Source organism: Eulemur rufifrons, chromosome 28 (assembly GCF_041146395.1).
Source record: "Eulemur rufifrons isolate Redbay chromosome 28, OSU_ERuf_1, whole genome shotgun sequence".
Lineage (NCBI taxonomy): Eukaryota > Metazoa > Chordata > Mammalia > Primates > Lemuridae > Eulemur > Eulemur rufifrons.
In genome coordinates this window covers 22,094,917-22,109,466 of record NC_091010.1, presented here as the reverse complement: position 1 = coordinate 22,109,466, position 14,550 = coordinate 22,094,917, and the positions used below count along the sequence as shown (strand labels likewise).

At 40.9% G+C, this 14,550-nt stretch overlaps 1 protein-coding gene across 1 annotated transcript in view; it reads right to left on the bottom strand.

Annotated features, from left to right (window-relative positions):
• The window catches only part of PPA1 (inorganic pyrophosphatase 1), a 29,010-nt gene extending 15,693 nt beyond the window's left edge, over positions 1-13,317 (bottom strand). The window contains exons 1-3 of the mRNA XM_069460078.1: positions 13,144-13,317; positions 10,301-10,359; positions 390-443 (exon numbers count right to left, since the gene is read on the bottom strand). Coding sequence (XP_069316179.1) covers positions 390-443; positions 10,301-10,359; positions 13,144-13,207 — 177 coding nt within the window. The 5' untranslated portion in view covers positions 13,208-13,317. The remainder of the gene's footprint in view (positions 1-389; positions 444-10,300; positions 10,360-13,143) is intronic.
• Positions 13,318-14,550: the final 1,233 nt, after the last annotated feature.

Below are 14,550 nucleotides of genomic sequence, written 5' to 3'. Positions count from 1 at the left end.
ATTAGGTGTCATCAGAAAGAAATTAACAAAACGTAACAGAAATTCCAATGAGATTATCTTCAGCTGTGTTGACCAAGGAGGTGTCAGTGATGGACTTAAAGAGAATGAAGGTGAAAAAGGTAATTCTAGGCTTTTGGAACATTGGAAGCAAAGGTATGAGGAAGGGAAGTTTGGAGCATTTTTGCAAATAATAAATGGTTGAGTTTAGCTGGAGCCCAGAGGGATGATAGGCAGGTAATGAGAGATGCTACAGAAAATTAGACTGGGGGACCAGACAAAGGAAAACCTTGGAGTTTAGATGTTTTATTCTCGAGCAAATCATTGTGGCTAGATCAAAATCACCATCTTAACATCCCAAGTTTTACTATCAGTGTAAGACACAACATTACCTCCATTTTCGCATTAGACCAGCGTGGTACTTCAACTACCATGTGGAACACATCCTGGAAAAACAAAAAGAAAGTAAGAGGGTCACAGGAGCTAATTTGTTCTCTTATTTCAGGGAGCATACCATATTTCTTCCAAAATTAAACTATTCATTGCCTTGGATTTTTGAAGTCAATGGGCTTTCAACAAAATGCATCAAAAAAATAAGAGAGAATGATAGATAAAGAGATAAAGCAATTATAGAAAAATATTAATTGCAGAATCAAGGTGCTAGGTATATGGTTGCTCATTGTATGTTTACTTTTAACTTTTCTGTATGTTTTAATTTTTTTTTCTTTTAAGAAATGGGATCTTGCTCTATTGCCCAGGCTAAAGTGCAGTGGCCTAATCATAGCTCACTGCAGTCTCAAACTCCTGGGCTCAAGGGACCCTCCCACCTCAGTCTCCTGAGCACCCAGCTAATTTAATTTTTTATTTTTATTTATTTATTTTAGAGACGTGGTCTTGCTATGTTGCCCAGACTGGTCTCAAACTCCTGGCCTTAAGCCATCCTCCTGCCTCAGCCTCCTGAGTAGCTAGGATTACAGGAATGAGCTACCAAGCCCAACTTAAATTTTTCACAATAAAAATTGAGAGGTGGAAAGCATTTTTCTAGGAAGGAGGTAAACTGTTTTCAAACAAACATAGCAGAACTTGTATCTCTGAAGAAGGATGTCTTCAAAACAATCACCTCCAAGGGGTGGTGTCATTTCCTCCAGTGACACTGCAATTATTCAAAATATTTTTTTTCACAGTATTTGTTAATGGTTTATTTACCAAGAGAAACTATTCTTCAGCCTACATATTCATAGCTCAGGAACACAGGTCGTGACAAACTTCTATGTAAATCAACCCAAAGAATTCTTTTATGTTCCAAAATCACTTTGCACTCTGAAGACGCCAGCCTTCCTCATCTCCTCAAAATCTTTCATAAAATCATAGTTTCTGTAGATATCTGCATATGCCATCTTTCTTGGCTCAGCCACACCAAACATAAAAAGCTGCAACCCCCAGGGATACAATGAATGCTCCAACAATACAAAACCGCAGACGTCTGGCCAGGAGGCCACACATCTGAGATTTCCTCAAAGCGCTGGAAGCCATGGTATTTATTGTCCTTGATGGGTATGCCAACCTCAACACGTCCTTCCTGGCCGAGGGAGAAACGAACTGCCCAAAATATTTTGGAGGTTCTATTTCATAAACAATTTGTAAGACAAACCCCAAATCAGCCTAATCACTTGGTCATTAGATTTAGTTTTAATGCCAAAACTAATCAGCTCAATTACCCACATTTATTCTCCCAGTTTGGCTGTTTTTAAAACTGAAGTCCTGCTCAAAAGGACTAGAAGTTTGACGTTAAAGTTAAATGAGTATGTTTCAAAAATATTTCAATAAATACAGTTATTATAATTAGTTTATAGCCTTAAATTGACTACTTTAAAGTAGATGATATATTCAGGTGAGAAAATTCCCAGTTGCTTAGTTTAAAAACACAATGAAAAAAATAAATCACACTTTGTCATCTCATTTTGCACACCAGAGCCTATGTAAGGCTCTGACTTGACATAGGCTCTCTAATTAAAACTGGGCTTTAAATAGAGTATCATTTTTACCAAGGAATAATACTTTAAATGTAGTTTTTTTAGTTTATAGCCCCTACAAAGGGCACAGATGAAGCTAAATCTGCAATTACTCTTTTATAAAAAGTGTATTTTTAGGCCAGGTGTGGTGGCTTACACCTGTAATTCCAATGCTTTGTGGTGGCACATGCCTGCAGTCCCAGCTACTTGGGAGGCTGAGGCAGGAGGCTCACTTGAGCCCAGGAGTTAAAGGCTGCAGTGAGCTATGATCATACCACTGCACTCCAGTCTGGGTGACAGAGCTAGGCTTTGTCTCTTAAAAAAAAAATTTTTTTAAAGTATAGTTTTAAAATGGATTTAAAATGAAAAATCACTTATAGTTACACAACTTTTTAGAATTATCGCTTTGCTACTTTGCATCAAAAAACAGGGACTAATAAACTACAAGAGAACAAGTTAAAGGTTTGAAGCCAATAATTACTTTGCAGCTACTATTAACCAAGCAGAAAAGCTATACAGATTTATATTCAAAAGTATACAATCTTAGTCACTTATTTAAGTTCCTGGTCAAACCCTAGGAGGCTAAAGCATCCATGGGTTTCTGCTCCAAACCTCCTGATGCCTACCTGATATAACATAAAAACCGAAAAAATGGAGATACTACATAAATCCAGGACTGAATAAACTACTGTATCCCTCTAAAGCAATAACCAGATGGTTTAGAAAATATAACACTAATTGTTCATGGGTAAGAAACCTCAGAATCAATCTTTGATTAAATTTCACTTTACACATTACATTTTCAAGAACTGTGTCTATCTAGTACCACTTCTCGGTATAAAAATGAAAAATCAATAGGTCTGTGAATAAATCAGGGCTTTACAAGTTTTTAGCAGCAATACCTTCAAAGCTCACAAGATGGAGCTGTTACTACATGAAAGATTAACTGAGCAGGGCAAGCCAAGGAGATTGGTTATTAATTTTTTAAAAGAAAATGCCACCAAATGAATACATTGCTTCAAGAAAAAAAGTAGCAAATAGAGCTGAAATCACTAATTCAATGTTTGGAAACTATATTGAACACTCTAATAGAATTAAATGATAAACATGTACAGATCCTTAAAACAGCATTACCTAATATCACAAACCTACATGATTAATGGGAAGGAAAAAAACATCCTTCAGAAAATGGTAAGAGAACTCTACTGCAAACAGAACTACAAAAGCCTGAAGGTTTGGTGCTTTTTAGAAATAGGCTGGTCCAAAACAGCTGCAGAGTCAATACATTCATTTTTTTCAACAATATTTATTGAGCACAACCACTACACACCAGATACTTCCCAGGCTCCAAAGACTAGCAGTGCACAAAATAATTAACTCGCAACCAAGTAATTCTACCTCGTAAGCCACAGGCTACAACTTAGGATCCACAAACCTAGGCGAGCGACTAGTCTATGAAATGAATGTTTAGCACGTTTTCAAATGCATACAGATGCTGTAGTAATTACTGTACATTTTTTAAAAACAATGAATTTGCAGTAGCCTTTAGAGATTATTTTCTCCATCCATAACATAAAGGAGGATGTTTTGAAATATTTTAATATTAAAAAGGGGTGGGTTCTCATAATTTAGTAGGAACTACTTTTTAGCAGGAATTATCACTACAGAACAACCTCTCCTAGACTACAATTCAAGGAGATGCCACTAGGTAAAACAATAGTAATATTTAGGATGTTTTCAGGGCAGTTGATATGAGAAAATCAACCAGTTACTCCACTGGTATAAAATCTTTTACTTTTTTCAAGACAGAGTCTCCCTCTGTCACCCCGGGTAGGGTGCAGTGGTGTCATCATAGCTCACTGCAACCTCAAACTCCTGGGCTCAAGCAATCCTCTTGCCTTAACCTCCCAAGGAGGTGGGACTACAGGCACGTGCCACCATGCCCAGCTAATTTTTCTATTTTTAGTAGAGACGGGATTCACTCTTGCTCAGGCTAGTCTTGAACTCCTGAGCTCAAGCAATCCTCCTGCCTCAGCCTCCCAGAGTGCTAGGATTATAGGCTTGAGCCACCACGCCTGGCCAAAAATCTTTTACTTTAAAACATAATGGATTCTAGTATTTCCAACATTTATATACTTAAAAATACTGAGATAAGATTTTTAGAAATTTAGTACCACCCAGTTACAAATTCATGCCTTCTTTCCTTAAGCCCAATTGGTTTCAATCGTTAGCCGAATCCTGGACTTTCTTATTATCCCCGTTGTTAGGACTTCCCAGAACTCTATTTTCCACTCACACCATTATCTGGATTCTCAGTCTGCTCCAGCATCAAACCTCGCAGGTCCCTGTTTACAGTTCTAGAGAAAGGAAGGAGGTTAGTATCCCTAGAAGGGTAATTTTGCTAAGCCGGTGCCCTGTAAGGAGAAAGGCAAACTATAGCTTTCGCTTTGACTTCCCAAAGTCAGAAACATAAGAGTCAATCTCACTTCCCAGATTTATAATCATTTCATCAAGCAGTCAAGAATGTTGAAGATGTCCAGATTCTAAGGAAATTCGAAACTTAAGTCTAAATTGTACCATTCCATTAATCAAAAAGATTTAATATAAAATTATTTCAGAGATAGAAGAAATATCTCCCATGTCTTGATTAGGCCTATAGCTTCACTGATTAAACAGGAATATTACAGTAGTTAGGGGAAGGATAGGCCTCATTTCCAAACTGGTTAGTGTTCCTGTGGACCAGGTGAGTAGTCTGACAAGTCAGTCACTAATGAATAGGCTATGGCGATCTGGTGGACTATTAATTATTACTAACGTAGCTAAGTACACATATAGGAAACATACTCTTGATTTAATTACATCCCATCTCTGAACCTCAGTAGTAAAGTTATATGTGTCCTTATTGAGAGACTTATGAACCCCTCATGACTTATGATCCATTTCCAACCCTGGACCTAGTGAATGTGATGAGCTATATTGCAGAATAACACAAGTGGCTGAAATCAGCATCTTTAAGTTGACTCATCATGCATTTTTCTAGATAACTTTAGAAATCAAGTAAATACTAGACTTAGAAATAAAATCACCCTCTGATCTCACCACCTATGTTTTTAATTTTATTATTTTCTAATAAAATTTGGAGAAAAACAGTGATGATGGAATTTTCTTCTAAATTCAACTAAAGATTAGACATAAAGCAAGAAGCTAATACAAATCAAGAGTAACTCTACTTTTATTATTTTGGGGGATCTTCTACTCCAGAGTAGTTCTGGAGTGTAAGATCCCCCAAAAAAGAACTCACCTAGTTAACTAAAAAATGCTCCCTTGGCCAGGCATGGTGCCTCATGCCTGTAATCCCAGCACTTTGGGAGGCCAAGGTGGGAGGATCACTGGAGGCCAGGAGTTTGAGACCAGTCCAGGCAGCAAAGTGAGACCCCGTGTTTCTACAAAAAATAAGCAAAAATTAGCCGACAGGGTGGCACACCCCTGTAGTCCCAGCTCCTTGGGAGGCTGAGGCAGGAGGATCACTTGAGCCCAGGAATTTGAGGTTGCAGTGAGCTATGACGACACCACTGAATTCTAGGCCTGGGCAAAAGAGCAAGCCCCTGTCTCAAAAAAATAAATAAATAAATAAATAAAAATTAGCTAGGTTTGGTGGCTCACATGTGTAGTCCAAGCTACTTGGGTGGCTGAGGTAGGGCAAACTCTTGAGCCCAGAAATTCAAGGTTATAGTGAGCTGTGATTGAGCCACTGCACTCCAGCCTGGGTGACAGAGCAAGACCCCGTCCCTAAACAAAATAAAAATAAAAAAATTTTTAAGAAGTGCTCCCTCCCTAAAGGTGCTGTTGAAACAGTATACCAGATTTCAACATTTCCAAGATTTTACCTTATTCAGTTTTACCAAGTAACAATAGCTCTTAGCCCTTACTTTTAGGTTTTGGCTGTAAAGTTGGTTATGTGAATATAGAAAAACATACTCTAAGTTGTTAAAAGTAAATGGGCCTGGGCTCGGTGGCTCATGCCTGTAGTCCCAGCTACTTTGGAGATTGAGGCAGGAGGATCCCTTGAGGCCAAGAGTTTGGAGGCTGTGATTGTACCACTGCACTCCAGCCTGGGTGAGAGAGTGAGACCCGGTCTCTAAACACAAGGAAAAAGTAAATGGATTCCTTAATTATTTCATTGGCAAGTGACAAGTCTATTTGAGAAGCCAAGAGAAAGAAATAAGATGACCAAAGTTCACATTGCTGTGCCCCTTATTTAGAATTGTTTAACTTGGCAAAGAAAAATATGACTTATATCAACCAAAAAAAATTTGCTCAACAAATTGTGTTAAGGTCTGGGGAAAGAGTTAACCTACTAAAGTTAAAAAATTAAAACACACACACAGATACACACACATACAAGTAAGACTTTCAGTGGTACTCATTTGTTTTCCAGTTTCACAGATTTTTCTACTCATAGCAGTTCAAACAAATTCCTGTATTTGATAACACAAACTACCATATGTACCTATATATTAATAATTTAATTTGCCATGTCATAACTAAGAATGAGCTGCTATTTTTTTCCCTTCAGATAAGCTTTAGGATGACTAAATTTTGAAAAAGGATATTCTAACCATAATGTTTTTCTTCTCTTTATAAAATCAAATAAAAGGGTCTTCATCTCCAGTTGCCAAACTTTTCTATGGTTTCCAATGACTAAGAATTTTGACCATGGAAACTTTCCCAAGAAAGTTTATACCAAGCTGCAGAAAATAATTATGTTAAGTTTCTGAAGCATCAAACTATTTGATTAGAAGCTTGACTTTCTTTTAGAAGGGAAAAAAAGAAACACAGTTTCATATTTATATATGCTTCTATATGTTCCCAATATAGTCACCTAAAAAACAAATAGAACCCTACATTGTCAGAATTAGGATTTAACATGAAAGTTTAAGGCATGGAATAGAAAATATCAAACTTCTAAAATTAAAACATCAGGCCAGGTGTGGTGGCTCATGCCTGTAATCCTAGCACTCTGGGAGGCTGAGGTGGGTGGATCGCTTGAGGTCAGGAGTTCGAGACCAGCCTGAGCAAGAGCGAGACCCTGTCTCTACTAAAAATAGAAAGAAATTATCTGGCCAACTAAAATACATATATAGAAAAAAAATTAGCCAGGCATGGTGGCGCATGCCTGTAGTCCCAGCTACTCGGGAGGCTGAAGCAATAGGATCGCTTAAGCCCAGCAGTTTGAGGTTGCTGTGAGCTAGGCTGACGCCACGGCACTCACTCTAGCCTGGGCAACAGAGTGAGACTCTGTCTCCAAAAAAAAAAAAAAAAAAAAGAAAGAAAATTAAAACATCAAGTCACATTTGAGCACTTAAAGATTTAGATAAAGCTTTTACCTACCCAGTGTTGAAACACTGTTTATACTAAGCTCTAGATTTTCTAAATTTCTGATACCTCAGAAGTTCTATGTTGGAAGATATTCTAAGCTCCAGGTACTTTTACATTTGATCCCCAAATAAACTCAGAGCAAAGGACACTCCCATAGTTAACAACAACAAAAAAATCCTGTGAGGCCTTGCCTTTGCCTTTGCCACCCACTGGATCTGGAAATAATCCAAGTAGTGTATCTCAGTCACAAGAAATTCCAGACCTAGCTAGATTGGTTACCTAATGGCATACGCCAAATTGGACGTTGTCCACATTGAAAGGTCCTGACATGGAGTAGAATGTAAGTTCTTGGACATTTTTCCTTTGTGGAGCTGTGTTAAAGGTATGTTAATGTGTTAAAGACTGATAATGACATTGCCTTATTATCACCCCTCAGATCACTGACCGTATTAGGAATAAAGTCTAGGGCTAAGCACATGGGAATGTACTTATGTAAACTTAATCACATTGGAATTTAAAAAAAAAAAAAAAAAGGAAATCACACTATTCTGTAACAAATCGAATTAATCAGATCTTTTTCTTAGGCTACAACCCGAAATAATTTCTGTCTACCACACCCTTATTTGTGTTTTAAACAAATAACTTCCTTAAAAACAAAACAAAACAAAAGAACTCTTTCCGGCCTCTCAGGCAGGAATTAGAAGCACTGAGGTCCACTGAAGTCTGGACCACTGGCAAAATCCAAACCTGTTGCAAGAGCTTTATGCTTTCCAGCTGGGACACAGTGGGACAAGGGCAGAGTCTTCATTTGAGTAATCCACATTATAGACACAACCAGTCCCTTACAAGACTTCAGTGTCGCAGGGTAATCTGAGTGAAGATGTTTTACATGACACCAAAATGTAGTAGTCTCAGTTTCCTATTTTGGAGTAACTTGATGCAGCAGTAAGAGTAGGTACCACAACTTCTATGATTGCTTTTGTCCTTGATGAAAACCACTATGCACATCAAAAAATAGCTATAATGTAAAAAAAAAAAAAAAAAAACCCAACAAAGTTTTCCTTCCTTCCCATACCTGTATGCCAGGGTAGCATCAATAAACTAAAAGCATGTTTTATAGCTCTTCATTACTCAAAATGGTCAGAGACATTACTGTAACACACTTTATAGTATGATATACATACATCACGCAACAGATAACTCAAGCCAACCTAATGAGGCCAATTCAAGAGAAGAGGATTTTGCTGTTCATATCAACTCCCGGGAAATCAGATGTAACAAATTAGAGTTTCTGAATAAATACAACTTTGTTAGACTCCCACAGGAAAACACATGCCAATTAGAGGTCCCTTCTGTAACTGTGGCACATAATTGGCCTCAGACTGTTTGCTCTAATGCCTCCAACTGGAGCCCAGCTTAAGCAGGCTCCTCTGAAGCAATGAGTAAATTAGGTTTTCTGCCAGTGTCCAAGTGTCAGTACAGAACTGCAGCAATCTTCCTGGTAGAAGTACAATGAGTTTGTCTATTTCTATTTCTATCTGATAGTCAAGCCAAGAAAATCAGTAAGACTCAGCATACACAAAACCAAAATTTCATATTTACTATTATTCTAGATGTGCATTGGAAAGTGATGTTCACGTGTATTATATACTAACATCTAGCTAAGGAAGTCAATAACCTATGTAGCTTTTACAACACAAAAAGCTTTGTACTCAATGTGAATCAAACTTCCTTATTGAAGAAGAAAATTGAAAGGTATAAAACGAATCAAATATTTGTCTCTGTGTTAAGTTCCTAAATACAGTACAAACTTTCCACTGGAAAGGAGGCTAAAAAAATTTATTTTTAAAAATAATTATTTAAAGTTGTACAAATAACACATGCTGTTTGTTAAAAGATTAAAAAATATAAAAAGCCACATAAATAAAACAAAAAGTCACCGGTAATCCCACCGCTAAAGAATGGTAAATATTTTGGTATATAGTTACAGACTTCCCCCCCCCCCCCCCCGAGAAATGTAAAGATTTTTACCAATTTATGGTAAACCTACCAATGTGTGCTAAAGTTGTATTTCCTCAGCTTACAGGTATGCATCAGAACAGTCATTTCCTGTTAGAAGTCTGTGTACTTACCTTTATTAATACTATTTGCAAGTCTTAACTCTCTTAGCCCATTACTGAATGTTCCTATACTCACTGAATAATCTAGTTTATTTTTACTGTTTAACAAACATCCCACAGCCAAAATTCTGTGCTGGCTACCTGTTTTATTTTAAAACCACTAATGAAGTACTAAGATTTTAGTTCCAAATGTACATACAGAAAAGACCAATGTGATTTTTTTACAACAGGCAGCTTAAAAACTTTTGCTTTTATTCCTCTTCTCCTTCTTCAATTAACAGTTGCTTCTTTAATCAAATAATCTTGTTTTAAGACTGACTTCCTATTTACTCAATGAACCTTTAACTCACAGCACAATGGGGCATTTTAACCACTTGTTAAGAGACATGTATGAAAACTGATATGTAGAACTAGCTGATCTGAGTAGAGACTATGTCCTGGCCAGGTTTAGTAGCTTACACCTGTAATCCTAGCACTTTGGGAGGCAGAGGAGAGAGGACGCCTTGAGGCCAGGAGCTCAAGATCATCCTGGGCAATATAGCAAGACCCCATCTCTACAAAAAATTTAAAAATTAGCCTTGTGGCTTGGTGGCACATGCCTATAGTCTCAGCTACTTAGGGAGGCTAAGGCAGGAGGATCACTTGAACCCAGGAATTCAAAGCTGCATTGAGCTATGATTGTGCCACTGCACTCCAGCCTGGGTGACAGAGTGAGAGACCCTGCCTCAGAAGAAAAAACAAAGAAAGAAAGAAAAAGAAAAAGACTATGTCCAAAAGACAAGGATGCCTTACCTTATCTGCATAAATCGGAATGTCATGAAATGGAGATATATATTGTCCTTTTTCATTTTCTGCAAAATCAATTAGAAGAAGTTATTACTATGATGAATTATACTGCCAAATGTACACAGTACACATTTTATTATACCAAGATTTTATTCTTGCACCAGGAAAACTGGTTGTACATTTCACCTTTCCTGACCTTCCACCAAGACTGGGTTGGGTTTTCATCCTATGCATTCCATAGGCATCTAACAGGTATTAATGCCTATACTGAGAGCAGGAGTGCCCTATACACCTCTGTATCCCCTGAGCCTAGCAGTACCTAGTACACAAAAGGTGATCAAATTGTTTTGAAATGATCTTACACCACTGAACAGTTTACAAAACTATTATGAAATACTTGAGGAGAAGGGAGAGGACCAATTTGCTAAACTATAGAAGATGCTGCTTTAAGTGATATTCTACAAAGACAGCACACCATCTGAGATTATGATTTTCCTTAAAGATAACCAAGTTAATTTCTACATTCTAGAGATCTAACTATATAAAAAATAACTTTTTAATCTTTTGTTAAAAATAGAGACAGGTCTTGCTATGTGGCCCAGACTTGAACTCCTAGACTCAAGTGACCCTTCCACCTCAGCCTCCGGAGTAGCTGGGACTACATATGCATCTGGCTCAAAACATAATCTCAAGACTTCCTCACTATTCTTTAGGAAACCTAAGAGCTGTCCACATTGCATCCCTTCAAGTTTAAAAATCAAAGTGGAATAGGAAAAACTCAACAGTGATCACCCCCAATCCTGTAAAAGTCCCTTTGGAGTGGACTGTGACTTTGTGGTCCTTCCAACCCTTAGAGACTGACAAATGTTAACATTATAAAGGTAAAAAATGTTACTTCTATTTAGGAAGGATGCTAGGAAATCTATGTCTTTAGAAAAGCACTTAAAATTTGATAATGATATAGTTGGTTGGCCGGGCATGGTGGCTCACGCCTGTAATCCTAGCACTCTGGGAGGCCGAGGCGGGTGGATCGTTTGAGCTCAGGAGTTCGAGACCAGCCTGAGCAAGAGCAAGACCTTGTCTCTACTAAATAGAAAGAAATTATATGGACAGCTAAACATATATATAGAAAAAATTAGCCGGGCATGGTGGCGTGTGCCTGTAGTCCCAGCTACTTGGGAGGCTGAGGCAGTAGGATCGCTTGAGCCCAGGAGTCTGAGGTTGCTGTGAGCTAGGCTGATGCTACGGCACTCTAGCCTGGGCAACAGAGTGAGACTCTGTCTCAAAAAAAAAAATAAAAAAAATAAAAATGATATAGTTGGTTATAATTATTTGTACTTCTTAAATTCCAGAGAGTTCCATTTGATCAAAACAGTTACGTTAGCCATTGGCAAAGTCAGAGAATGGCTTTGGTCTCCCATAATGGCCATCAAATACTCACTGCCAATAAATAATCTAACCCAAAACAGTACATTTGTTGTGCACACAAAGCTTGAAGACAATTACCCAGATGATCCCCTGACCTTCAAACCAGAGAGTCTCTTCTGTAGGCGCCTCCTACAGAGAAATTCTGGAACCAACACTATGTCCAGAAAAAAGGTTCAGTGAGTTATTTGTCAGAAGTTCTTGCACTGCCTTTGCTGCTTAATTCCGAAATTAAATAAAAATGTGGAGTCCCACTCTCCCACTCTTCCTGGGTTTTACCTGGCAGCTGAAGAGCTAGATGTGCAAGCTTTAGCTTTCACTTTCCTCTTCCTCCCACGCCACGCTACTTTTTGCTGGGAGCTTTGTTCATTTGTTCAACACGTATTCCCATTCGTCCCCTCTACTCCCACCCTTCCTCGCCCTTCACACACCAACTCAGAGTTCACTCACTGCACCTGCCCATTTCCTTCCGAATAAAACTCAAAAGAGGTTAAAATAGAAGAGTCTTTGGTGACACATTTTCGAACACCTACGTTATCGCCAATAATCTATTTCCAGTGTGTGCGTGGGTGGTGCGGAGCAGAGAGAATCAAGATAAACCCGCAGGTAGCTTTCCTCCACCTGCGAGGCAAGGACGGCCGAGCGCCACCAGCCTGCAGCCTCTGAGCTTCTAAGTGCAGCTCTAGGTGCAAGACTTGGGGTAGGCACCCCGTGGACGGCGATTTCTGCGCAACGTGAGAACTTGGCACTTTCTTAATCTTGCTTCCCTGATTGACGTCACCTGTTTGACTTGAGGGGAACAGCTTTCTGTTTCATAAGGAGCATTCCCAGCATCAGCGCTGAGGGAAAACACGCGGCGGGAGACGCAGGAGCACTACTGGGACCCCTGAGGACGGGTCCAGCGCCTCCACTGCGGCGCCGATCTGGGCCTTAGTTTCCCCGTCTGTAAAATGAGCCGACAATCCTCTGAGCGCCGACAAGCTGAGCTACGGCAGCGGAATTAAGGTCTTTAGGAAGTCATCGCCCCCCCCCCGCCCCCCGTTCTTCCAAACTGAGCAATCCTCTTACGGGGATTATTTTACCTCCAGGCACCTTTCTAGGGTGACTCAGTGATTTCCTTTTCCCAGCAGACCCTGCCCGAGCCGAACACCTGCGAAACTAGCCCGGTCCCGATTCAGGTCCTCCGGAGAGTGTGAAAGGGGAATATTTCCCTTTAGCAGAGAGGAATGGCCGGAGGCCGACCCACGCCGTCCCGACCGCAAGTGTGAAATGTGAGGGCCGGCCATGCCCCGGGGACGCGCCCGAGGAGCCGGGCCCGCGCCGGGAACAAGGAGATGAGCGCGGGCCGCACCCGCCCGCGGGAGGCGAGGCCCGGGAATGAATGGGCAGGCGGGAAGGGAGGGCCGCGGGCCGCCGACACTCACTGAGGAAGACTCGGTAGTCGAGGGTGAAGGGCGCGGCGCGCTCCTCCCTGCTGAAGCCGCTCATGGTGCGGAAGACTAGCCGCCACCGCCGCCGCCGCCGCCACAGAGCTACTAGCCCGCACGCGGCGCCGACTGACAAGGAGAGCCCCGCGCCTGCGCACTGCGAGGACTGGCGTGGCCACCGGGGCGGAGGGCCGCCTTAAACACGGCTCGGCTCGCGCGCTCGCCCCACCCCGCCGGGCCCAGCCTGTGCGCAGGCGCAATCGCTCTGCCGGCGCGCCCACCGCCCCAGCCCCGCCCCTCGGGTGCCGCCTCCGGGCACCGGCCCCTGGCTGGGGGCCTGGGCCACGTGGCTGGTTCTGCTCTCCTCCTGAGGTGGCCGGCGGGCTGTGGGCCCTGGCACAGGAGAGCAAATGCCCAGACTCTCGGCTTGCATCAGCCGGGAGTTGACCGCTGACCTCTACTCCATCACGCACACGGGTAGCTCACCTTTGACCCTCACACCCACGTTCCCGCAGAGCAATTCCTTATCTCAAAAGGTGTTGATAAGCACCTGCTTCCCCAGACAGGCCCAGCTTGCCGTCCTAAAGGTGAGAATTTTTCTCATCCGTTTTAGTAAAGTTGAGACATATTACTGACACCTCTAATGGCTACTGGTCGGTACCCGCTCCGCTTTCTGGTGTATGACGTCGGGCTTTTAACCCCTCTGACTCAGTTTCTCATCCTGGAAACGGAGATAACAGTAGTAACTATATCTTGGTTTGCTGGGATGTTTAGCTCAGCCGACATACACCAAGAGCTAGGAGCAGAGCCTGGCTCCTTGTAAGCACTCAGAAAGTGTAATTATTATTCTCAGCCTCCCCAGTGGGGGAGGATTTACTCTGACCCCTCCTTACCCAACCCCCTCCAGGTCCCCGGATGCCTAGTTTAAAAAAAAATTTTTTTTTGATGGGTAGGGTTTCCTTAAATAATGTTTTTGTAGGGCATTAAAAATAATGTGCCTTAAAGACATTTTGAGTTAAACTCTTTTTTCAAAACAACATCTATTGTATAGAGTGAGGTGTATGAGTATTCAATGAAAACCCAGTAAGATAATTTTCTAGTTATAGTGCCCCTCCCTTTGTCTCCATCCAACTCCCAAACCCCATGGACACCCACTAATTTTTAGAAGGCTTTGATTCACTGACCTTTTGAACATGACACTACACTGTTTTACTGTAGTTAGAATACAAGGCCAGGAAAAGAAACAGTGGAGCAGTAGTTTAGTCAGTAATACTATGTAGGCCTGAAAGCTGAAGACGTCTTTGCTGAGTGAATACTAAGTAGATCAAGTCTGGAGAATTTTTTGAAGATATGCTCTTTCGATTGAACTGCTTTGTCATTGTTCTGCCTTTGGGCAGACAGAAC